This window comes from Phyllopteryx taeniolatus, chromosome 12, assembly GCF_024500385.1.
Source record: "Phyllopteryx taeniolatus isolate TA_2022b chromosome 12, UOR_Ptae_1.2, whole genome shotgun sequence".
Lineage (NCBI taxonomy): Eukaryota > Metazoa > Chordata > Actinopteri > Syngnathiformes > Syngnathidae > Phyllopteryx > Phyllopteryx taeniolatus.
In genome coordinates, this window is record NC_084513.1 from 297418 (window position 1) to 325000 (window position 27583).

Here is a 27583-nt window from a genome sequence, read left to right on the forward strand (position 1 = left end):
CAGTGCAAGACACATGAAAGCCAGCATTGAGTTTGCTAAAAAACACCTGAAGGACTCCCAAGATGGTGAGAAATAAGATTCTCTGGTCTGATGAGACCAAGATAGAAATTGTTGGCCTTAATTCTAAGTGGCATGTGTGGAGAAAACCAGGTACTGCTCATCCCCTGTCCAATACAGTCCCTACAGTGAAGCATGGTGGTGGCAGCATTTTGCTTTCAGCTGCAGGGACAGGGAGACTGGTTGCAATCGAAGAAAAGATGAATGCAGCCAAGTACAGGTATATCCTGGACGAAAACCTTCTCCAGAGTGCTCAGAACCTCAGACTGGGCCAAAGAAAAGACAATGACCCTTAGCACACAGCTAAAATAACGAAGGAGTGGCTTCAGAACAACTCCGTGACTGTTTTTGAATGGCCCAGCCAGAGTCCTGACTTCAACCCAATTGAGCATCTCTGGAAAGACCTGAAAATGGCTGCTCACCAACATTCACCATTCAACCTGACAGAACTGGAGAGGATCTGCAAGGAGGAATGGCAGAGGATCCACAAATCCAGGTGTGAAAAATTTGTTGCATCATTCCCAAAAAGACTCATGGCTGTATTAGCTCAAAAGGGTGCTTTTACTAAATACTGAGCAAAGGGTCTGAATACTTGGGGGCGAGTCAGCGAGCCTGTTCAGCAGGGGACCCAACCAAGGGGAAGGGCAAGGGCCCCCCAAGAGAGGGGAGAGGAATGCGGGGCCAAAAGTGAGGGGGGGCGGACCCCCACCCCTCTGGGGCCCGACATCCGTAGGGGGGGAACAGGCCCCAGGAGTCCAACCAAGAGAAATGTGAAAACCCACCACCAACCCTATTACTATGGTTACCAGTTCCCCGACTGGCAACCATTATTATTATTATTATTATTATTTTATGTGCCTTTGTGTGAGGCTTCTAGAATATTAGCCTGTGTGAACAGCAGCCACACAGCACACGTCACCGCTGAGCAAAGTATAGGCCGGGCAAAATCAAGAGGAACGAGGAGAACTTTTCCAATTGTGTACACGTTCTTCCAGCAAAAGGTATTGCAACACATTGCCGATTCTATTTTAGTTCAAAGGCTTACTGGGAGCCATTCAGTCACAAAGAGTCGTGCCACGCTATAAAGCTATGAAGTCACGTTAAGTATGACATAACTCCTTTCAACTCTGCATCTCCGTGCTTTTCCGGGCGTACGTACTGTCCCAGTAAAGCAAAGTTACACAGGATGGGCGCATACGATTAGTACGCTCTCAGGGTGAGTTTAAGTGGACACATTTTGTTAAACCAATTTTTTCTAGTATTTGGGATGTAATATTCTATATTATTCTAATATATTATAATATTCTCTATGGTGCCTCAGTAAACATGTTAAATACGAATTAGTCGTCCACGCATTCCTAAGTTTCAGACGTTTTTCTGCCGAGAGGACTGAAGTCAGGTCATTTGAATTTGTCGACCATCTCTACGTCACTAAGGAAAATCTCCGCCTTCCCTTTCCGCACCTGAGACAGCGTGCTCTAACAAGTGGATCTTCTATGCAGAGGCAACCAATCAGAGGAATGGGGGCGGTCTTAGCCAAATATGGACAAAGCGGATATAAAACTGGGTCAAACAGATGTAGCTGAGGGAGCTTTTCTGGACACTCGTATGACAAAACCAAGGTGTTTTTTAAAATGAAATTGACACTTTTATACTAAGTCTATGTTATAGTGTCACTATATAGGGTTATAAATAGTCAAAATATGGGACCTTTAAATAGAACAATGACTCAGGATACAAGTTTAGAATGTTTAGTGTGCAAAAGCACGGAGACGAAAAGCCCGGCCGGCTGCTGTCTTGCTCGCTGTCCCTAACCAAGTGGTTCCAAAGGAAAAAAAAAAAAAAAAAAAACAGGTTGCTTCTTGAAATCACCACGAAAGGAAGAATAAAACAAGATTATGTTGTGTCGATGTAGTTTGCTTTGTTTAAAGACGTTAATAAAATGTCACTGATTGTGATTTCTTTTAGTTTTGACCAAAGAATGAGTGAGCTAACATTAATATGCTAGCTACGCTTTAGACAATTGGTACATATTGACCTCAGGTATTGATGTGGATGAATATGCTTTAATGATATCACTCAACTCATTTGGCAAAATATTTGGTGTACCTTGAGTGAATTGTAAATATTACAGTCATTTGGCGTAGAGAGCAAAGGACTGGAAGAGGCGGGCGGATCAGTTCTTAAAACCGGAAGTGCGTGGCATAACCCCCGCTGACTTCAGTGAATGTAAACATATATTTTATTGACAGGTGAAGGACTCGTCTTCAGCGGACCAACCACAATCTTGCAGCTCGAGGGCAGGTGTTATCTTTCAAGATTTCAGAGGCATAAAAAGCTATAATTATATTACTATCGTTTATCAGGATAGTTTTGAGGAAAAAATATCGTCTTAAAAAAATTGTCATCGTGACAGCCCAAAGCAAAATCCTTTACAATAGCAAGAAGCAAGCTTTGGGTAGGCAGGCAAGTCTTTTAGGACTAATTGTCACCTCAGTCACAGCCCTTGCAAGGCTTGGATGAGACATTGTGGCACCTTTTATGACATGTCTTCATTTTGTGTTTTGTGGGAAATTATCCATCAACCTCAGTTATATAAGTTTTAAGTTATGTAAAAATGACTCCAGGTTAATAGAGGTTATCCATCTACATCAGGGGTGTCAAACTCATTTTTGTCGCGGACCGCATCGCAGTTATGGTTCCACTCGGAGGGCCTTTCTGGTTGTAAACCCATATGATTGCCTCATATTGTTACATATACACAAATTAATGGATAATTACTTTTGAAATCAGAAGCCAGTAAAAACTGTTGGTTCAACTACAGTATGAATCCATTTTATTTTAAAAGGGCGGTTGGTAACAAAAAAATGCTTTCAGTATCTCAACATTTTTAAAAGTGAAGCCGACTTGCAATGTTGGTATTTTAGCAAGAAAGACAAAGTCGATGGACACTCGTGGGCCACATAAAATGACATGGCGGGCCGGATCTGGCCCCCGGGCCACCAGTTTGACACCTGTGATCTACATTAAAACAAGGCACAGATATAAAAAAAAAATTATTAAGGCAGGAAGTAAAATGTAAAACACAAAGCACTGTGATGAGCTACATCAACAACTATTGTGCTTTCAGGTATACTGCAAATTAATTAACAAGGTAGGCATGAACTAATAAAATAAAAATTGTCAAACTGTGAAATCGTATTTTTCTCCGAAACATTCAGGTTGCCATATTCACCGAGTTGTGTTCCTCTTAAAATGTCTGCCAACTGTTTCTTAGATTTTTTAGGGAGCGCTGATTTACCTTGTATTGTACTATCCCATGTCTTTATGGAAGAAGAAAAAACGGTACAATATTGCATTCAAGTATCATGGTGGAAGACTGGTGTCTTTTTGTAATGCCAATTCTGCCTTGCCACTGTGCCCCAGACCCTACATAACTGGGTGAGTGAGGAACTAGCTGGCGGAGTCAGTGCTACAGCCTTACTGTCCATTGAGGGCAACCTGGGAGAGAGGTGTAAGCAGGTAGAACAAGCTCCAACACATGACAAGTATCCAATTTCTTGCCTGCCCTGTGCCTAACCAACATTTTAAAGACTACGTGAAACTGCGTGTGGCATCTCTAATTTACTTCTGCCATTTACGCTCTAGTTGATATGCTGTACTGAGAATTTGAGTCTGTGCTTCGTGAATTGTTCACTCACCAAACATTTTTTTGATGCAACCAGAAAATTAATAATACAAGAAACGCTTCACTTTTCATTAATTGACTTACAGGTCAGATATACTATAGAAATATGCTTGGGAATGCCAGTGTTAGAACTCACTAACCTTCCACCTTTTTGCCTGTCTTCAATTCTAACAACTCTATTCGTCTTACATACTGTATGGACAACATTGTGTTGAAATGCATGTACCAAATGACTGACCGAGAGGCCAATTTGCCTAAGAAACCACACCAACATGGTTTGGGTTCTTTAATTGTGGGGAGATGAGACAGCCAGAGATAAACTAATTATTTTATCATTGTGCACTTATTGACTTAGCCATACTGTACCAAACAGTCCTGGCCAACATTATTGTCACTTAGGCGAAAACCTGCACAATGAAGAGATGAAAACTAAATATTATTTGTTTGTTTATATTATTATTATTGTTGTTATTATTATGATTACATTTTAAAATGTACGATGTGTTTGTAGCAACGGAATGAAGTCAAGTTAAGCATGGTTTGTATATCGATTTTCTTGTGGGGATGTTTTGCCCCTTTAGACATCAAAATGTGCAGTGGGTTGAAGATACTGCGTTCTTCAAACTTTAATGAACATAACTATTCATCCCAGTACACACAAATTGTTGCAGTGGTAAAGTTTGTCTTATACTGGCCAGAAGAGTACTAATGTCAAAGAACAAGCACAAAATATTAACAATATTGCTGAACGAGCAACCGTGAAATGTGTCAAATTAAACAATACCCACTACCCCAGTGTTCTGCACATTGCAAATACCTCAACGGTTCTACTACCAGCTTGACTACATAAACATAAACGCGTTCTGCTGCTGTAAACCAAAAGTATTCCTTTGGAAATTGAGCACATATCACGCACATTTAAACAATAAAACATTATTAGTAATGAGATGTTTTTTTTCCCTCTCTGATTTAAACATTCACTTTTATAGTTTTAACAGCTTTTCTTTACAGACAAAGCCATAATAGGTAATGAAGATGTTGACTGTCTTGGCTGCCTTGCTTTCAAATTAGCTTTGACCTTTGACTGTGACATGTGCATTGTATATCAGTTTTGTAAATACTTTGTCTTCTGTCCCATAAGCAATTCATAGTTTTGGTGTTTTTTTTGGAGTGGACAATGTACTTCTAGATCATCAAACGCATGTGCTTCTCCATGTGTCTCACTGCCCTTAGGCAGCCCAGGTGGTGCTGATATCATTGTTTGAGCTCAACACACCCGAGTTTACTATGCTGCTGGGAGCTCTGCCTAAGACGTTCCAGGATGGTGCCACCAAATTATTGCACAACCACCTGAAGAACTCTAGTAATGCCAGTAGCAGTGTGGTAAGTTGAGTGAATACAGACAATAAAATATGGCATTCTTCCATTGCACAATTTACAGTAAATACCAATAAAATGAACTCACATTGTGGTTATTCATAACATTAAAGTGAGCTGTAATTTATTAAATTTAGGGCACATTTGAACGACCACGAGAATGCTGTAATATCCGTGGTGAGCCAAGATTTGGCAATATTTATTATATATACCGTAATTTCTTGTGTATAATACGCACCCAAAAAGTTGACCTCAAAATTCTGGAAAACCGTTCTACCTATTTATAATGCATTTTCACAGTGTATGATTTTGCTTCTACCCATATGATTAAAACATTAAGTATGATCTGTATTTTTTTTTCAAAAACTTATTCGTAAGTTAAGCACTTTATTTGAACACGTAATACTTTCTTTTTTATTTAGTTGCTCTTGTTTTGAAATTCACAGCCCTACTTTTATTTAGTAAATTAGAAAACACACAGTTGTGCTCACATGTTTGATTACTCAGGCATAATTTGTCAAATGGGCACGGTGGTTGACTGGTTAGAGCGTCAGCCTCACAGTTCTGAGGACCCGGGTTCAATCCCCGGCCTCGCCTGTGTGGAGTTTGCATGTTCTCCCCGTGCCTGCGTGGGTTTTCTCCGGGCACTCCGGTTTCCTCCCACATCCCAAAAACATGCATTAATTGGAGACTCTAAATTGCCCGTAGGCATGACTGTGAGTGTGAATGGTTGTTTGTTTCTATGTGCCCTGCGATTGGCTGGCAACCAGTTCAGGGTGTACCCCGCCTCCTGCCCGATGACAGCTGGGACCCTAGTGAGGAGAAGCGGCTCAGAAAATGGATGGATGGATGGATGGGTACAATTCTTTAAAGAAAACATGAAGGGCCAGGTGAAACACATTTATCCATCCATCCATTTTCAACACCGCTTATCCTGGTTAGGGTCGCGGGACGCTGGAGCCTATCCCAACTGACTTCGGGCGAAAGGCGGACTACACCCTGAACTGGTCGCCAGTCAGTCGCAGGGCACATATAGACATGGACAACCGTTCGCACTCACATTCACGTCGTCACTTAGTGGGAACTGAACCCACGCTGCCTGCACCAAAGTCAGGCGAGTGTACCACTACACCATCAGTGACTGAAACACATTTAACTTTATTTTAATGGGATTCAAATTAAACGGTCAAGTATTTCAGAAAAGCATTATCATTATAAAAAACATAACCATAAAGAAATTAATGATGGTTGTTGTTCAGTCATTAGTCATATTTAAAACAAAAAAAAATATTTCACAAATTCTGCCAGGGTATGTAAATTTATGACCACAACTGTACATATATGCAGTCATACATACGTACCCGTCATATTGTAATGAAAGTGTAGGCCACACCTTTTTCATAACCACTAGGTGGCGGTGGCATATTAGAGTGAAAGTGTACACCTTTCTCATAGGCTCTAGGTGACGGTGGCATTTTGGAATGAAAGTGTACAGCTATTTCGTAACCTCAAGGTGGCAGCATACATTTATAAAATATGAAAGTTTTTTTTCACATTCTCCCCTATACCTGTGTAATGCGCACTATGGAAAAAAAATTTTTGGGGGGGGGGGGGGTGCACATTATACACGAGAAATTACGGTAATCCCTCAAGCGAAAACTCAATTTCAACTGCTCGATGTATTTTTTGTGTTGCACACCACACATAACCAGGTCACGCACACACACACACACACACACACACACACAAAAAAGGCAAAATTATGTTGTTGTTTTTTTTTTATTTTTTTTTATCAGTTTTCAGTTAAAAAAATAATAATATTATTTGTAACTTAATGCTTTATTTGTTATGGCCTTTTAGGGGTCTCCAAGCAACTCCATTGGGCGCATGCCACCTCGCCACACACCCAATCGAACCAGCCCACTCACCTCTCCAACCAACTGCTCACACGGAGGAATGTCTCCAAGGTACAGTCACGAGCCATCTACTTGTAACACACCACCATTTTCTAGTGCATGCCTTGGAATTGGCAATGAAAATGCAGCTTCACAGTGTTCTATGTCTCACCACAGAAGTACGAATATGTTACTGAGTGAGTTGTTGAAATTTGTATGAGCACATCCCTTTTCACCTGTGTTTCGTCCAACACGGGAAAGCCTGTTTTTAGCTACTGAGTGATGAATAGTGTATGTACTGTTGTGGACATTAGGTAATGTTTATGGTTCCATGTAGGGCTGCAGCTATCGAATATTTTAGTATTCGAGTGTCCTACTAAAAATTTTATTGAATAATCGAGTATTTGGATAAATTATATTTTTGCTTGGTTACGAATACACAAGAAAAAATAAGCCATTTCAAAAACAAATGAAATTTTTTTTCTTTTTTAAATAATAAACCATGTTATTTCTTGAATTCACATTTAGCAGCAAACTGTTTTCTTGTCTAGAAATATTTTCAGTGAGGCAAGAAATCATAAATTTCAGTTTAAACTTTTTAAAACATTTTTTCTTCTTAGCATTTCTTGTACGTATAAAAAACATAAGGCATGAATTTAAAAAGGCATAAGGAATTTTAGGATGTGTAATAGTCGTTTCGTAGCTGTGCCTTTATTAGCTTAAATCAGAATAACTAAATTACAACCCAATTCCAATGAAGTTGGGACGTTGTGTTAAACATAAATAAAAACAGAATACAATTATTTGCAAATCATGTTCAACCTATATTTAATTGAATACACTACAAAGGCAAGATATTTAATGTTCAAACTGATCAAATTTATTGATTTTAGCAAATAATCTAAACTAGTTCAGTTACTGACAACTGATAGCATGACGTGAATTCCTGCTTTCAGTGATGTGGAGCAATCCAGAGCAAAACTCTGGCCCTCCAGCCAGGACAAAAAGGCGTTTTTCTTAGACCTTGGAAGAGAAGGGGGTTGGATGATATAATCAGAGTTTATGTATTCATCAATTGGGGTGCCAGAGCCAAAATAGATAAATAAATGAACATATTTCATGTTGAACAATCAGGTTGGGAATTGAGAATATATCCTTAATTGATAGATACTAAAATTATGTTAGAAATAGTTACACTGGCATTCTATTGTGATAATACGCTTGAGAATTAAACATTATATACATTGTTTAAACAAAAGAGGAAAATGTCAGAACAAGATATGTCTGTCTGTATTTATTCAAATGGTAAAGCTAAATGTTATTGGCTTTCGATTGAATAGCAGTTTTCTATTTTCAAGGTACTTAAAGCGCTTTAAATCTGTCACTGCCATTCATCTGCCAACCCAACATTGCCAATGCATGTTGTAGAAATTGCTACAAAACATACCAGTTTAGATTTCTGTTCAGCCCTTTTATGAGCAAACCAGTTGGGCCTAAATTACTTGTTGCGCTCTGATGGTTGATGTTAAGTAACAAAATTTATCATGCTTTGATAGCTTAAAAATCTTAACAACTACACAGAAATCATTACATTGATTTATTATTATATGTCCGTTCAAGAAAATGCAGTATGGTGATTTTGCCTGTACAGCATAAAACATTTTGCCAGTGCAGTGAAGCAGCTTTGTGTGTCATACAATTCACTTCTCAATCTTGGAATTAGCAGCTCATTAAACTGGAAAAACTAAAACATTTTTTAAATGCTAAGTAGCCAATAAAGATAATGTTTCATCTGGCTTTGATTATTGTAGTTGAACTGTAAAGTAATAAAATAGATTTTTTTTTTTGCAGGCGGAATATTGTCTTTGTGTTATATTTTCATCTAATGTATATCTTCGGTCTTACAACTCAAGACTGGTTCATTTTTGACTTTTCTCTTTCTGCACATTTATTTCTTCTTTTTCTCCTATGAACACCACCACCCTCCCACCTTGTCTTGTCTTGCGGTCTCCTCCTGTTGTTTAATTCCATCTTTCATTCTCTCACCGCTGTCTGTCCGTCCTTCCCTCCCAACCGCGCTGTGGCAACAGTCGGTTATGGGGTTGGGGTGTCGACGGACTGTTAAAGCAACCCCCTGCCCCTACTCCTCTTCCTCCGCCTAACTCCACCCCTGCTGCCCCTTCTTTCGGGGTCCTGCGCAGAGCACACTCACCCAGGTAATTAGGTGGGATGAGAAAGAAAAGCGATGAAGCTCCCAGATCCAATGTCATCTAGCGTCTCAGTTTCTAGCTGATTGTATATTACATATCATCGCTGACTGAGAAACAAATGCATTACTTCATTTACTGTATGTGGATAATTTGTCTCTGTGAATAGCACATAATGTACTAAGGGCCTGATTTACTAAGATCCCAAATAGCGGGTGCTAAATTGCGTGTTCGCTCTCACAGGTGCTAAATTGCGTGTTCGCTCTCACAGATTGCACGCGCTATTGGTGGTCGTGTTGCGCGTGATTTTACCAAGATCTCAAATAGCAGGTGCAGAATTGCATGTTAACTCAAACAGATTGCACGCGCTGTTGCCAAAAGGCGTAAAAAGGGCCGCAAAACTAAACAGTGGGTATGAGACAAGAATTAATAAAAATCTTCCTGGAAAACTAACGCACAACATTGTCATATTTTTTCATAGCGGCAGGAGACTTTGACCATACAAACTTGAAGTTTGTCCTGCCTAGACTTTTTTAAGAATGCACACTTTGCAATTGGATAAAACAACACTTTGGACCAGGTCTACACAAACTTACCAGATGCCTACAAAGTCACCCCCCTGCCACATCTTGGTCGATCAGATCACATCTCTTGGTCATTGATCTGTGTTTATAAACCTAGAATCTGTAGACACAGTCTGTAAAGACAGTTCAAGTGTGGACCGAGGAAGCAACAGCAGCCCTGCAGGACTGCTTTGAAACTACAGACTGGGCTGTATTTGCAAAGGAGACAGACCTGGAAAGCCACACATCCGCCATGCTTTCTTACATCGACTTCTGCTCCGAGAGCGTGACCACAACAAAGAGCATCTAAGTGTTCCCAAACCAGAAACCATGGCTCAACAGCGAGATGCAGACCCTGCTCTGCTTTTGTAGCCACCGTTGACCCTATACCCAAGAACAACACAGTGAGCTACCTGAACGACTATAGCGTAGTAGTTCGAACACCCATAATCACTAAATGTCTGGAGAGACTCATCCTGTCTCATTTCAAGGAATTTCTTCCCGATGATCTCGAGCCCCAACAGTGTGCGTATAGGACATAGAGGTCAACAGGAAACGTAATTAACACAGCACTCCACACAGCCCTCACACACCTGGTTAATAATAACACCTATGTGAGGTTGCTTTTGAGGATTTCTGCTCTGCCTGCATTCAACACAGTTGTAGACCATAAACTGGTTACAACTGAGCTGAGCAGCATGGACATCAGCAGTTCACTATGGACCTACATAATAGACTTCATCAGCAACAGACCCCAGAATGTTAGGATTGGAAAGAACAACTCCTCCACGCTCATCCTTAACAGGCGGAAACCTCAGAGATGTGTCCTCAATCCCCTCCTCTACTCCCTCTTTACACAACTCCTCTCCCATTTACCCCATCAACACCATCTTTAAATTTGCTGACAACACCACCCTTGTAGGACTGATCAGGGACAGCAAAGAGTCAGCCGACAAGAAGGAGGTACGTCATTTTAGGCAATAGTGTTAAATTAATCATAAAACCTGGACCTGAATACAGCTGGTGGTGGAATGCTTCCTCGGACTCCAAATCTCGGCAGACCTCACTGGGTCCACCTCCAGTCCCCTCCAAAAGTATTGGAACGGCAAGGTCAATTCCTTTGTTTTTGTTGTATACCTGCGACCCATTGCTAACCAGACTGTTGCATTCTTCATTAGAAATGCTTTTCCAGGCCTTTACTGCAGCCAGTTTCAGTTCTTGTTTGTTTCTGGGGGTTTCTCCCTTCAGTTGCCTCTTCAGGAGGTAAAATGGATGCTCTATTGGCTTAAGGTCCAGTGATTTACTTGGCCAGTCTAAAACCTTCCACTTTATCTCCCTGATGAAGTCCTTTGTTGTGTTGGCAGTGTGTTTTGGGTCATTGTCTTTTTGTCTGCTGAAACTTTCCTGATTAGTTTGGATGCCTTTTTCTTTAAAGTGCCAGACAAAAGGGTTTGCCAACCTCCACAGGGCAGGGGGGAAGGTATCACAATCCACTGTTCGAAGAAGACTCCGAGAGAATAATTAGATTTTTTTAAAAAGTACAGAGATGAGCCACAAACGTTTTAGAACAAAGTTTTATGGACTGATGAGACCAAGATTAACCTCTACCAAAGTGATGGAAAGGCCAAAGCATGGACAAAGAAAGGATCTGCTTATGATCCAAAACACACAAGGTCATTTGTGAAGCATGGTGGAGGTGATGTCATGGCTTCGCCTTACATGGCTGCTTCTGGAACGGGCTCACGAGTCTTTATTGATGATGTAACTCATGATGGTAGCAGCAGAATGAATTCTGAAGTCTACAAAACCATTATGTCTGGCAGTTTACAGAAAAATGCATCCAAACTAATCGGGAGAAGCCTCATCATGCTACAAGACCATGACCCAAAACACACTGCCAACACAACAAAGAACTTCCTCAGGGGAAAAAAGTGGAAGGTCTTAGACAGGGCAAGTCAATCGCCGGACCTTAACCCAATAGAGCATGCATTTTACCTCCTGAAGAGGAGACTGAAGGGAGAAACCCCCAGAAACAAACAAGGACTGAAAGAGGCTGCAGTTAAGGCCTGGAAAAGCATTTCAAATGAAGAATGCAACAGTCTGGTGAAGTCAATGGGTCGCAGGCTTGATGCAGTTATTGCAAGTAAGGGTTATGCCACCAAATATTATATGTTATTCCATCCATCCATTTTCTGAGCTTCTCCTCACTAGGGTCGCGGGCGTGCTGGAGCCTATCCCAGCTGTCATCGGGCAGGAGGTGGGGTACACCCTGAACTGGTTGCCAGCCAATCGCAGGGCACATACAAACAAACAACCATCCGCATTCACATTCACACCTACGGGCAATTTAGAGTCTCCAATTAATGTATGTTTTTGGGATGTGGGAGGAAACCGGAGTGCCCGGAGAAAACCCACACAGGCACGGGGAGAACATGCAAACTCCACACAGGCGGGGCCGGGGATTGAACCCGGGTCCTCAGAACTGTGAGGCTGACGCTCTAACCAGTCGGCCACCGTGCCGCTATTATATGTTATTCACTAAGTTAATTTAATCATGTCTGTTCCAATATGTTTGCTCACTTGAAAAAAGGGTGGATTCAAACAGAAGATGCTACGTCGTGAGTTGTTTAAAACATCTCGATGTAAAAACCATGAAATAAAAGCTGGAATTCTAAACTTTTGTCTCATATTCACCTTTTGAACTGAAACCCAAATATCTTCAGTATACAACAAAAACAAAGGAACTGACCTTGCCGTTCCAATACCTTTGGATGGGACTGTACATCTTCCATCAAGTGGGGAAAGCACGTCAAAGACTCTACTTCCTCAGGAAACTGCGCCAGTCCAGCTCCCCTAACATCTGCTAATAAACTTCTACAGATCCACCATGGAGAGCCTCCTGACCACAGGGAAAAAAATTGAAAAGAAAATCCACTAATAGGTGAATCCACAGGTGTCGAACCACAAGTAAGCAGGGGACAAACGACAACAGGGACCACGAGGGACCTGCAGTTGACTGTGAAAGCGGGTAGATGTACACAACCCTGAACCCACTCTCAGAGACACCTACACTGGTAGACTACTGTGGAAAGCCATTGGAATCATTAAAGAACCCTCCCGCCCCGGACACTTACTTTTCTACCCCCTTCCTTCTGGAAAACGCCACAGGACAAAATCTAGAACCATGAGGCTAAAAAACAGTTTCAACCACTGAGCTGTCAAATGCATTCCCCCCCACCAACAGTAAGAACTAAGATATGTACATTATTGAGCTGTGCAATACCTGATTGTAAAACACAACACTACTACCATATCTTAATATAAACATTCTCCCAAATGTGAATAACTATGTCCTGTAAATAATTAGCTTTTTGATAATTGTGTGCTTATATTTTTACCTCAACGCTGCAAATTGTGAGATGCCTGATTTTCATTGCTCCTGTGAGAGTGAGAATAAATTATTTCTCCTTACGTGGTGGGTTCAAGTATACATATATAAAGTGCTTCAGACATGCAGCTCCTGGGATGGGCGAGCTGTAGGCCCTTTTTATTCGGGAATTGTAGACAAGGAGGACGGCAGCCTGACTTATCATCTTTATAGTGATGGTTTTGCGGACAAAACATCCTAACAACTCGTATCCTGCATTTAAAAGAGGGTTTTGTTCACCAATGAATATTTTCGGGAGGCCACTACATGTGCAAAATGAAGTTTGAAGGGATGAAGTTGGAAGTGTTACTGAAGGAGGCAAACAAAAATTACTAAATGGATTGCTTCGATAATCTTGGGGAAGCCAGCAACCACATAAAAGCCATACTTGGTTTGTTTTAACTCGCCCCGAGTGGGTGGCAATTAAATGTACAGACTTGTGTCTCTCCTGCGTAACGCTATGTTTAAACCTTGGGACAGTGTGCTCAAAAAAACTACTCTGAGAGAGGGAGCAACAATTGTCACAGTATGTTGAAATGACTAGACGTACAGGAGTTTTCTCATTGTTGGTATGGCCTTATTTCAAGGGATAGGCCACCGGCCAGCGATACTTAAGGCAAAAAAATCTGACATGGAGTAAGTCCTCCTCACCAGTAGTTGGCATTGCTACACTGCGTCGGTTTGACAAATTGGTAAATCCTCGTGCATCAGAAAAAGAGAGGTCTTTTTTCAAAATTGTCTGTCATTGTGTTAATTGAAATTTTATGTATCAAAAGTAGTATCGGTATAATGAGTACTCAAGAGTGAATACTTTTACTGATGTCGGTCTGAAAAAAAGTAGTATCAAACATACATATAAATTTATGATTGCCTTATATTATTACATATACACAACAAATTGATGGATAACTACTTTTGAAATCAGAATTCAGTAAAAAAAATATTGCTCAACCATTCATTCATCTTCCGTACCGCTTATCCTCACTAGGGTCGCGGGCGTGCTCGAGCCTATCCCAAATGTCTTCGGGCGAGAGGGTGGGGTACATCCTGAACTGGACGCCAGTGATTTGCAGGGCACATATAAACAAACAACCATTCGCACTCACAGTCACACCTACAGGAAATTTAGAGTCTTCCATTAACCTACCATGCATGTTTTTTGGGAGGAAACCGGAGTACCCGGAGAAAATCCACGCAGCCACGGGGAGAACATGCAAACTCCACACAGGCAAGGCTGGATTTGAACCCGGGTCATCAGAACTGTGAGGCTGACGCCCTTACCAGTCGTCCACTGTACCGCTTGTTCAACTATTATTAAATTTTATTTTAAAAGTGGAATTGGTTCCAAAGAAATGCATACAATATCTCCCTGTTACCAAAAGTGAAGACAATTGGAAGTTTTGGTATTTTAGCTAGAGACATGAAGTGGACATACATAATTTGCTTTTGCGGGCCACTTAAAAATATGTGGTGGCCTTGATCTGGCCCCCGGGCCATGAGTTTGACACCTGTGCCTTAGCTCTTCACTTGCTCCCAAACTGCATTGCTAAATAGACAATAGACAATAAGTCGCAGTAAGTTGGGGGGGGGCATTAAATTTTTTTTTTTAGATGAGCAGAAAAGAGTCAGTCACTATATAAAGAGGCAAAATAAGCTAGTACAATTCGTCTTCGGTTTTCAAAATCACATTGCGTGTGCTAAATTCAACTGGTTTTGTACTGCATACTCTGCCCACAACACGCAAAATGAACTGCGCAGCAATTCAGGTTGCGCCCGGTTATTACATCAACTTCCACATCTGTTTGCGTGTGGAATCAAGTTTACACCGTTTTTTTATGCGCAAACCTTTTAGTAAATCAGGCCCTCTATAAATTGGTACTAACCCACCACACTTTTGAAAAATTAAACATTTTCAATCCCTGCAAAAAATATTTGTATGGTGACAAAACAAACGTAACTCATATCAACAAATTACATGTCATTTTAATATATTTTTTTCTGATTTTGTGATAGCGTGATGGAGTATGACACTGAGAACATGAATGCGGACGACATTTACAGCTCACTGCGTGGTGTCACTGAAGCCATCCAGAGCTTTAGCTACCGCAGCCAGGAGGACCTGAATGAGTCAATCAGACGGGAGGGCAAGCGAGATGATGCAGTGAGTCATAATATTTTGGATAGGAAAATTATTTTTCATTCATTTTGAAGTGTAAGCAAATACAGCACAGCAGCAGCATAGCATTGCTCTGTTACTTATCTGCTGTATTTTTATGCACTGCGTTTATTTCTTATTACCATAATTTCTTGTGTATAATGCATATTTTTTTCCCCGCAAAAAATTGTCAAAGGTCAACAGTCCGCATGATATATAGGTTATAGGGCCTAATGGAAAAAACTTTCACATTTTATAAATGTATGCCGCCATCTAGTGGTTATGAAAAAGCTGTACACTTTCATTCCAAAATGCCACCGCCACCTAGAGGTTATAAGAAAGGTGTACACTTTCATTCTAATATGCCATCGCCACCTAGTGGTTATTAAAAAGGTGTAGCCTACACTTTCATTCCAATATGAGCATATATGTACAGTTGTGCTCATAAGGTTACATACCCTGGCAGAATATGTGAAATAGTTTTTTTTAAATATGACTGATGACTGAACAACAACCATCATTAATTTCTTTATGGTTATGCTTTGTTTAATGATAATGCTTTTCTGAAATTCTTAATGTTTTGTTTAATGATAATGCTTTTCTGAAATTCTTAACTGTTTAATTTGAATCCCATTAAAATAAAATTCAATGTTTTGCCTGATCCTTCATGTTTTCCGTAAAGAATTGTACCAATCTTACAAATTCTGCCTGGGTAATCAAACATATGAGCACAACTGTGTGTTTTCTCATTTACTAAATAAAAGTAGGGCTGTGAATTTCAAAATAAGAGCAAGTAAATTTAAAAAAAAGAATTATGTGGTCAATTAAAGTGCTTAACTTCAGAATAATTCTTTGGGAAAAAAAATACAGATAATACTACATGATTTAATCATATGAGTAGAAGCAAAATCATGCATTGTATAAATGCACTATACATAGTTTCCATAATTTTGAGGTGAACTTTGGGGGTGCGTATTATACACGAGAAATTTCGGTACTGTGATGTAAGTCATTAAAGAAGATGTCCTCTCATACTGCTTTAGTCACATAAATTGTGAACCATCAATGTTTTTTCTTTAATCCATGAGCATTTAAGTAACACTGTGGTGTGGAATGATCTCAGACAGGATTGTGGGTCCTTTAATTTTTTGCGATACCATGTCATGCCAGAAAGTACCTTATCATGATGCAAAATGAAATCCGGCCAGTGACCAGTGCTTTGGAGAATGTTGAAGGTTTGATTTTCATGCAAGATGGGGGCCCTTAGACATTTTGCTTTGGTTGTTCTTCAGTGGCTGAATGCCCACTTCCCGGAAGATGGATGGGTCGTCGTGGTTTGTATGAGTGACCAGCTAAGAGTCCCGACTTAACACCCTGTGACTTTGGATTTGGTAAATACGAGAAGTTATGTGTTCCATCCCACAAGGGTTCCTAGTAAAATCAGTTGATGCGATTTCTTGGCGACTCAAGAAGCTGGTAGTAAATCCTGATGCTTCTATCGAATTTTAAATACAACCTCCTGCTTAACGCGAACTAACTTTCTCTCATATCCATTTCTTGTAACAATTCATGCATTAAAGAACAAACACAATTGAGGGGGAAAAAGATCAATGAATAATTTACAAGCATTTTAAAAGAGGGAATTATGTAAACCACCCTGTATATCCCTTGTTATATACAGTAAACTGCACATTATATCACACTGAACTCTACAAATTGAGGTACACATTCAGATTACTTTTTTTTTTCTCCACCTTTTTGTGTAAATCCTATGAATAATATATGCAAGTTGGGTTACCTGGCATCGTTAAAGATGAAGAAATTGATTTCTATCAAAAGCTGAACGCTATATACAATTTTAACATGCTCCTGTATTCACACCCTGTGTGGCTCTTTTATAGGCTGGGAGAGAAGGAATTGCGTCAACCCCTGGTTCTGATGGTCGCCTGGGCTTGGACGTACCGGAAGGGGGTCGAACTGCTTTGGACAACAAGACTTCACTTCTAAATACACCATCACCGCGCTCCTTCTCTGGGCCACGAAGTCGGGAGTTCGCTCCTTACGGCCACGGAGAAACCATCTGTACCTACGACAAGAGTGCCCTTAAGGAGGCTGTTTTTGATGATGACGTGGAGCAGTTTCGTGACTGTGAGTTCATACAATTTTTTTTGTATTATATACAGTAACAGTACTGTATATGAAAGGTCTTAGGGCACCTCAAGCTTCGTAGTTTTACTAGTTTTTCACAGTAGTCATATAGTGCTGGCCGTATTGTGCAAAAAAAGTACAGATTTCCATTAAACTTTATAGGGGGATGGTGTATGTGCTAAAGAAGAAGCCATAAAATGTTGGTGACAATCCGGGTAAAAGAACATTGCACAGTCCAGAATACTAATGGAACCTCCTCTCTGTTAGTCATCCTCTGTAAACCATAACGTAGCCTGCTAATTAAGAAACAGATAAACAAACAAACACTCCACATTTTTCTCCCACTTTTGCAAACAGTTCAGCCTCATTGGAGATCTGCTTTCCATTGAGTGACACTCTGGTTATGGTCATTGAAAGTGTACGATAACAAAACTAATAATATCATAATTTTACAAGCTGTTTATTAAGACCAATGATTGCTCATTTCATCATTTATGACCCAGCATCTCACTGATTAAAAAAGTAAAAGAAAGAAACAATAAAATACATGTTGATACTTATATTAAAACAATTCAAAGTATTTTTTTGAGCCAATGGGTTGGGGGGCGCAGCAGTCAGAATGGTACCACGGCTGCCTCAATTTGAACCAGGAAAACCCCTGATAGTATTTATTACTACTGCTCCTTTGTTGTCACACACAAGCAAACCTTTGCATTTGTTGTTGTTGTCAGAATCTGTTTCCCATCCTCCATCATCATGTCTCCTCCACCCCCTCTCCCCTTTAGGCCAACGTAAGGAAAGTGGTGAAAACACGATGATGCTCTCTGGTAATGATTCCGTCGCTGTCTTGAATATTTGCTTAGAGTTTGGAAAAATTCAAAGACTAGATGACAAGACAACTATCCTCATTCCTTTCACTTTTTGTCTGTGTTTGCTCTTGCTCAGCTTCCTTAACTGACATCCCTTCCTTTATCTCTACCTGGGACGCTATGGCCCTGTCCTCCTTTTACTGATGGTCATTGCCCATGAGGCAATATAGGCAAATTATAAAATTTATTTTACAACCCCAAATCCAATGAAGTGGGGACGTTGTGTTAAACATAAATAAAAACAGAATACAATGATTTGCAAAGCATGTTCAACCTATATTCAATTGAATACACTACAAAGGCAAGATATTTAATGTTCAAACTAATAAACTTTATTGTTTTTAGCAAATAACCATTAACTTAAAATTTTATGGCTGCAAGACGTTCCAAAAAAGCTGGGACAGTGGCAAAAAAGACTGAGAAAGTTGAGGATGCTCATTAAACATCTGTTTGGAACATCCCACAGGTGAACAGGCTAATTGAGAACAGGTGGGTGCCATGATTTGGTATAAAAGGAGCTTCCCTGAATTGCTCAGTCATTCACAAGCAAAGATGGGGCGAGGCTCACCTCTTTGTGAACAAGTGCGTGAGAAAGTAGTCGAACAGTTTAAGGACAGTTCCTCAACGTACAATTGCAAGGAATTTAGGGATTTCATCATCTGCGGTCCATAATATCATCAAAAGGTTCAGAGAATCTGGAGAAATCACTGCATGTAAGCGGCAAGGCCGAAAACCAACATTGATTGCCCGTGACCTTCAATCCCTCAGGGGGCACTGCATCAAAAACCAACATCAATGTGTAAAGGATATCGCCACATGGGCTCAGGAACACTTCAGAAAACCAGTGTCAGTAAATACAGTTCGGCACAACACCCGTAAGTCCAACTTGAAACTCTACTATGCAAAGCAAAAGCCATTTATCAACAACACCCAGAAACGCCGCCAGCTTCTCTGGGCCCGAGCTCATCTAAGATGGACTAATGCAATGTGGAAAAGTGTACTGTGGTCCGACGAGTCCACATTTCAAATTGGTTTTGGAAATTGTGGACATTGTGTCCTCCGTGCCAAAGAGGAAAAGAACCATCCGGACTGTTATGGACACAAAGTTCAAAAGCCAGCATCTGTGATGGTATAGGGCTGTGTTAGTGCCAATGGCATGGGTAACTTATACATCTGTGAAGGCATCATTAATGCTGAGTGGTACATACAGGTTTTGGAGAAACATATGTTGCCATCCAAGCAACGTCTTTTTCATGGGCGCCCCTGCTTAGTTCAGCAAGACAATGCCAAACCACATTTTGCACGTTTTACAACACCGTGGCTTCGTAGTAAAAGAGTGCGGGTACTAGACTGACCTGCCTGCAGTCCAGACCTGTCACCTATTGAAAATGTGTGGCGCATTACGAAGTGAAAAATACGACAACCGAGACCCTGGACTGTTGAACAGCTGAAGCTGTACATCAAGCAAGAATGGGAAAGAATTGCACCTACAAAGCTTCAACAATTAGTGTCCTCAGTTCCCAAACGTTTATTGAATGTTGTTAAAAGAAAAGGTGATGTAACACAGTGGTAAACATGTCCCATCTTTTTTGGAACGTGTTGCAGTCATAAAATTCTAAGTTAATGATTATTTGCTAAAAACAATCAAGTTTATCAGTTTGAACATTAAATATCTTGTCTTTGTAGTGTATTCAATTAAATATAGGTTGAACATGATTTGAAAATCATTGTATTCTGTTTTTATTTATATTTAACACAACGTCCCAACTTCATTGGAATTGGGGTTGTATATTTCAAACTGGGTTACATATCTTATGAATTAAAGACCATGGTTAAAAGAATGGAGGGGGCCACCATATAAAATCATGCCTCGGCTGCCACATTGGGTAGGGCTGGGCTGGCTCTGCTGATGGTACTGATGATTGTGTGTTGCTGTCCTTTACACTTAATGCTTGGAGTTATGCTTGATTGATTTGTAATTTCTCTTAACTAAACAGAACTCGTCAACTATTCACGGTGCATACACAAAAGTATGTTGATATGATATTTGTGGAATTATTGCGGGGCCTCTTAAAAAAAAAAAATAAATAAATAAAATAAAACATTTTCAAAAAGTATTCATTGCCAATACAAACAGTTGTGTATGGCTGTGTGTATTTGTACACTTACTCTCTGTCTGTCTGTGTGTGTGTGTGTGTGTACATCCCTATTCCAAATAATTCAAAATGCACAATGTAAGCTTGTCATACTGTTTATTATTATTATTATTACAACTACTACAGTTGATGACTGATATGCAAGTATTTTGCAATTCAGTCGGTTTACTTAATCTATAACGTTATGTTGCTCATTAAAAGGTAACACATTACAGAGCTTCAGAGTATACTGGTAATAGTACTTATTAGCAGGTTTGGTTTTGCAAGATGAAAAACTTTAAATCCACTTGAAAATCTATTGTTATATTTTAAGGTACAAGTCATAAGATAAAATATTGTTTTGTTGTCTTGGTGAACAGTTGGTCAGGACAACTCTGACTTGGTTGCCGATCTGCTTAAGGAGTTGTCCAATCACAATGAGCGCTCTGAGGAGCGTAAAGGAGCCCTGGTGGAGCTTCTGAAGATCACACGAGAAGACAGCCTGGCTGTGTGGGATGAACATTTTAAAACTATTCTCCTCCTCCTGCTGGAGACACTCGGCGATAAAGATGTAAGTAACCTCTAATGCCTTATTCGTATGATACAATGTTGAGGACAACTAGCAGATTTCAGCAATTATCCTCCTTTGAACCCTGGGTTTGTATTTAAATAGAATCCGAGTGAAAAGTGTAACTCCTTGTGACCCATTTCTGAAAAGCCCAACAAACAATTCTAAAGCAACAATTGATCCTAGTAAAGCTAAAAGGTACTTATACAGCATCTTTATCCCAGTTCTACTAAGCTTTAAAAATTGTTTGGTGTGGAGAGGAGAACTTTTCTGAAGCACAGGACAAGGGAAAAGGAGAAGATAATGTATGTTCTCCAGACAGTATATGCTCCGGACAACGTGCTTTTCCTTAATACATGTTTTAATTTGAATGTAAAAAATATTGTAAAAACACAATAGAAATATTCCATGTTAATAGTTAGAGATGTGATTACTTCTCTGAAACTGCATGTAAATGGAATTAATGGAAGTAAGCAATACAGGTAGTATATACAGTACATCTATTTTCTAGTATTTATCCAATTTAGCGTGAACTGTCTCATCCTTAATCAGAGTTGCTTTGAGAGAGGTTTTGAAACACTAGTCTTTAACCAAGACTACATAATTTCCTTTGGGATTAATAAAGTATGTAGCCGAAGACTCATAGTCACTCCTATACTATAATACTCACTAGTTTTTTAAGATACTTTAAGAACTCTCTGAGAGGACTCATAAATACTCGGGGTTGTAGACTTTTTATAGTAGGTTAATCTTTCTACTATCTCCTGTTTCTGCTAGCATACGATCCGAGCCTTGGCATTGCGTGTCTTGAAAGAAATATTAAAGAATCAGCCAGCCCGGTTCAAGAACTATGCGGAGCTAACCATCATGAAGACCCTGGAGGCCCACAAAGATTCTCACAAAGAGGTACATTGCTCCACACCGAATGTATAAATACTGTATGGATTCACTCTTTTTTTTATTTATTTATTTTTTTAAAGCCTTTTTTCTTTGAAACAAACAACAATTTTAATGTTTTGCCAAACCAAATACTCTCTATTTAGTTGTTCTGTGACCTCCACCCTCCCTCCACACAGTAAATAAACACCATCCTTTATTGCTTTTGTACTCACTATTTTGGCTACTTTTCTTTTTAATCCTGTTTGATTTTAAACAAGAAGACATATGTTCTTCATCATGGCTATTAACTTGAAAACCATCCTCTCTGTTGTTGTTAGAAGGCTCTGAAAATGTCAGCATCTCGCTGTATAATGATGGTAGGCTATTATTATACACTTGTTACAAGTCTACGTAATAACAAATCATTTCAATGTTTTTAAGAGATATGTTTTCTACATTTTGTTGCACTTTCTTGGCCAAATAAAAACATTTTCATCATACTTCTTAGTCCAATCAAAGCCTCTTTTCCACTGCACTGCGCCTACTCTCCTTGCTAGTAGGGGTTAAACAACTAAATATGTTTTGTAGTTGGTCTATCATGTGATGAAAGTCCAGTCGAACTCAATAAGTTGATGATGTCATGGATATTTTTTCAGCACAACACAGCAGTTCCCAACCTTTTTTGTGCTCTTATTTCGACAGGCCAGCATAGAAACAAATAAGGAACAAGTGAATACAACTCACCTTTACACTCAGTGTAGTTGTTGTAATTAGTAGCCCATTCATGTTTCTCTATTCAACGAACCGCGCAGTCTCATCTCATGTTCCATTACAGAAGGTGTTGTAAAACAGGATATCGTAGCCAGGCTCCAAAAAATTAAGCATTTCTCTGTTTCACTGTTTGTATTTCAAATGTGCTTGTATTGTATTTGAGGATAGACTTGCATATTTTGCAAGTGACTATGCTACTGATCTCATTTTTGGTCAAATATTTCCACACGCTTCTGCATAGTACGTAAGTAGTAGTAAGTGTCTTCTGTAATGTGTCAGAAAATAATGGCACTAGTGCTGTGTTGTTTGTGGCAATGGTAAGGAGGCTAAAGTTTTATTTAAGCGAAGACTGATGACTGTAAGAAAACAGATTATTGTTGCAAATTGAAGTGAGTGGCGGGAAGTGGTTTACTTCACCCATACTATATTGGTTAGACATGCTTGTCTCTCCAAATGAGCAGCTACACAAATTATACCTCTTAATATTTTGAAATACCTGATTTTGACAATGTAAATGTGTTACAAGTGAGGAGATTGAGGCAATTAGTTACCATGCAGTGGGCAGTGTTTTACAACAAGTTCAATGAACGCAAGTTCATGAACTAATTCATATTTTGGGCAAACACGGAGTGATCTTAGTTCATTTCTGCCTGATGAACATTATTGAGAATGCGCTCATTCTGGCGTAAAAGAACAGTTTTCAAACGAAAATTAAATTTGATTCAAGAGTGCCAGGTTTTGCTAGGGACTTTCAGGACAAAACCCGTGTGGACACAGTATATATGAGCCTTCATATCTCGGGGATTAATGCCGTGTTTGGCAACCGCCATTCACGTTTACATTCAGCAGGCACGTTGCAGCAGCCTGTGAGTGTGAGGTGTGTTCAGGGACACTGCATAGATGGGAGTGAATGTATTCTTTGGTTGTTTTGTAATGCAGTATATCATTGTAAAAATTGATTACTGGGATAATTATTGTTTTGTATCAGAATGCTTTAGTTCAAACACTGTGCGATCACACTGTCATAATATGGAATTTATTTTGTTTTGTAATATAAGAATAGATGAGATAAAATATTTTGTCACTATAGTCAGCCAGAGCTGCAAGGAATGCAGTTATCAATGTCATTTCACTATCGTTCCTGTCATACTGTGTTGCATGTTTTTGTTGGCACATTAAGGACAAAAGTCCTGTTTTAATTCCTCATTTTAAAAAAGATTATTGAAGCGACAAGCTTTTTCTTATGTTTTTGCGATTGTAGGGTGAAAGATTCAGGTGGCTACTAGTGTGGACTGAATGGGTGGCCAACAATGGGGCATTGAAATGCCAGTATTTTGAGGGTAATAGCCTGTCAATAACATATTGAGGGAAAAAGAACTATCAATGGTGAACTTAGTTCAAAATTTTTAATTATGAACTGAACTGTTCATTTTTGGAACGGTGAACTGAACTTTGAGCTAGTTTGCGTAGAAAAAGAACTGTCCCAACACTGGCAGTGGGAAAGGAGCTCATGTCTCATCTGGTCCCCTTCAAAAATGCCACGAAGAGAATTGTGCTGTACACGAGGACAAAGATGATTTCCTTCTTTTACTGTTTTTGCCCATATGATTCTTAGGTGGTGCGTGCGGCTGAGGAGGCTGCTTCGACATTGGCTGGATCCATCCATCCGGAACAATGTGTCAAGGTGCTATGCCCAATTGTACAGACTGCTGATTACCCAATCAACCTGGCTGCCATCAAGATGGAAACAAAAGTCATTGAACGCATTGCTAAAGACTCTCTAATACAGCTGCTGGTGGACATCATCCCAGGACTCCTGCAGGTTTGAGACCGTTTTCAGCCTCTAACTGGCCATCTGAGTCAGCCTTTTCTCAGCACGCTGTCCTGTGTACAATGCACCATAAGGCGTTGAAGTCAAAACAGTAACATTACGGGGTAAACATAACGCCACGGGGCTTGACCATAGTATGAATTTTCTCACTGTCCACAACCATTTGTGTTGAAAACAATTGTCTTTAATAGGCCCTACATCTGATTATGGCAACTTCTTTCAGAAAGGCACAGGTGAATAAATTGAGGCTCTACCGTCATACCTTGATTCACCGATTTATCATGAATGCATTTTGAAAATGGCATTTACTCAGCGACACATAAAAAACTTGGCATACCTCCCCAAATTTATGTTAATAAGCCTTATCTTCGCACACCTGCGGTATGAATAGTTACAAACATAAACATTGTCACGTTTTCCCTGAGATTAGGCTCAACTTGCAAAACGTTGAAAATGATGCCAGCAAAATGTTTGATATTTTCAAATAACTACAGATGTAGTCCAATTTTGACAACTTTGAATTGCTTAGATTCAGTATGAAGTTTATTTTGTTATATTACCTTTTTAGGATTTTTAGAATGATGATGATAATGCAGTGTAAAATGCTTTAAAAAACTAACAAAAGGAATGCTTTAATATATATATATATATATATATATATATATAGCCTTAGTTCCTAGAAATGTTTTTATGTACTCTGTCCCCTCCTACACTGCTAGCTGTCCTTGCTGTTATGTATGAGCACTGCATGACACCATTGAATGATACCTGTCTCATTGCAGGGCTATGACAACACAGAGAGCAGCGTTCGTAAGGCCAGCGTGTTCTGTCTGGTGGCAATATACTCGGTAATTGGCGAGGAGCTCAAACCCCACCTGGCACAACTAACAGGCAGCAAGGTACTGACCACTACCAGAGATTTTTTTAGCGTTACCTGTGACGTGTAAGGCAGATGTCGCCAAGACATTTGCTTCGCTCGTGCAAGAAAACAAACGCCTTGGAATTGAATTACACGGAACTGGTTCTCAAAAACAACCGTTTTTGATACCCCATCCCGAGGTCATACTGGATGTAAGAACTGTCCAATGATCAATCAATAAACCTATTGGTAAAATGGGGTGCAACTCTCTATTTTGCATAGAAGTACTGTATGGTTCAGTTATTAATAATTTGTATAGTTGCTAATGTTGCATATATAATTTAACTTCTAGCCCAAGGCTAACAATAAGCTAGGATATTGAATGCCTGTACAGACACAAAAAACTGGATGTTTGTTCTTGCAGATCCATCCATCCATCCATTTTCTTATCCTCACTATAGTCGTGGGTCTAGAGTCTTCAATTAACCATGCATATTTTTGGAATCTGGGAGGAAACGACTACCCCGGAGAAAATCCACATCCTCAACACTGCTGTGACTCGTCAAAAATTACCAGCGAGTCAGCAGTGCAGTCAAGAGACACAGAAAACAGCCTGTGCGCGAGCGATAGAAAACGGTCGAAATTCACCAATCATTTCTCCTTCAACGAATCCAACAAGAAACCATCTAATTCTATACAAACTCGCTTTTCCTCATTGCTAGTAACTTGACCGTTTGAGATCGAAGCTTGTAACATGTTGACATAATTTTCTTGAAAACACTTACCAGGTTCTACCGGCCCCTCCAGGTTCCCATCAAGCTCAATTGCTGCCGTATGCTGGTCGTGTGTAAGCCGAAAGTGGTTCTGGGTGATCGACGTCGCAAAATAGTCGCCCGTTTTTATTTTGTCCAAGTCGCTCGAGCAAAAATATGACCGACACTTAAAAATGTAAGTCAATATTGTCTCCGACTCCTTCTGAAGCAATTGAATGATCCTTCTGTGATTATTTTTGGAGATTATTGCATCAATTCCAAATAGCCGTCGTAAAATGGTCGTTGTTTGTTTACAGTTATGAAATTGAGTGGCCGCTTGCTCGTAACGCGTTTTGACCGACAAAGTTACGAGCATGATGCCTATTTCTAATAAGTGCCTCTTAAGAAATCTCGCCGTGGAATGTCATTAACTTCTGTTGAGTGGTAGGCGGACCCTTTTGGCAGATATTGGCGAAGTGGTTGCATGATTTTGCCAATATTTTTCACACTGTGCCTATTTCCGTTGATGACTGCTAAAATGTCACACTTCGGCGCTGGTCAAAAACCACAAAAATGCGTTTGACATGGTTTATTGCAAAATAATTGGAGGTAGAACGTTCTTGATACAATATTATTTTATATCTACATGTTGATGTTGATTACTAACGATACTGTTGTGTGTTAATATTTGATGCCTTTTAATGTATTTTGCCGTTAATAATTGCTCGTAACATTTCACCACATCTGTGGAATGACCCATATATAATTAATAAATATTCTTAAAAAAAGGGGGGGCTTCAAGCTGTTTATTGCCACTTACAGCTGAAGGTTATTGTTAAACTACACATAAAACAATGAGAATTACAAGTTGTCTATTTAAAGCAACCACGTAGCCTATGCTACGTGAATGCAAAAAAAAAAAAAAAAAAAAAAAAAAAAACAATGGGAAACTCCATAGGCACAGGGGCTAACAATTAGCATGTATGTCACTGTGTTCTTACCCTTTAAAGAACTGGTATCTGAGCACAAACAGTGCTGCAACACATGTAGACGGACCATATATCAATACCCACAGGCATATATTATTTTACCTCTGTGAAGAATGATTAATATTACTGCCATACTGAGATGCCGAGAGAGGAGCTGAACCTCCAGTACAGTACAGTTGAAACCAGAAGCTTACATTCACTATGTAAAAGACACAAAGATTAATGGTATTTCCATTCAATTCAATGGGGAAAGATGTTTTGAGATATGAGTGTTTTGAGTTACAAGCAATTAAATACTTAGTGTTTTGAGTCACAAGCAATTAAACACTTATCTCAAGGCACCACCGTAATAACAAATTATGATTCCAATCCTTTTAGCCATCAAAACTCAGTCTGTCTGATGAGAACACTCT

At 39.6% G+C, this 27583-nt stretch overlaps 1 protein-coding gene across 46 annotated transcripts in view; it reads left to right on the forward strand.

Annotated features, from left to right (window-relative positions):
* The window catches only part of clasp1a (cytoplasmic linker associated protein 1a), a 139206-nt gene that overhangs the window by 109301 nt on the left and 2322 nt on the right, over positions 1 to 27583 (forward strand). For 22 of the 46 annotated variants that reach the window (XM_061793506.1, XM_061793509.1, XM_061793516.1 and 19 more), the window contains 12 exons: positions 3484 to 3579; positions 4979 to 5128; positions 6983 to 7089; positions 9108 to 9233; positions 15228 to 15375; positions 17271 to 17517; positions 18303 to 18344; positions 20902 to 21092; positions 21867 to 21995; positions 24355 to 24561; positions 25353 to 25469; positions 26237 to 26377. In XM_061793506.1, the coding sequence (XP_061649490.1) occupies positions 3484 to 3579; positions 4979 to 5128; positions 6983 to 7089; positions 9108 to 9233; positions 15228 to 15375; positions 17271 to 17517; positions 18303 to 18344; positions 20902 to 21092; positions 21867 to 21995; positions 24355 to 24561; positions 25353 to 25469; positions 26237 to 26362 (1686 nt within the window). In that variant the 3' untranslated portion in view covers positions 26363 to 26377. The remainder of the gene's footprint in view (positions 1 to 3483; positions 3580 to 4978; positions 5129 to 6982; positions 7090 to 9107; positions 9234 to 15227; positions 15376 to 17270; positions 17518 to 18302; positions 18345 to 20901; positions 21093 to 21866; positions 21996 to 24354; positions 24562 to 25352; positions 25470 to 26236; positions 26378 to 27583) is intronic. The other 24 variants (XM_061793537.1, XM_061793548.1, XM_061793540.1 and 21 more) reach the window with 11 other exon arrangements.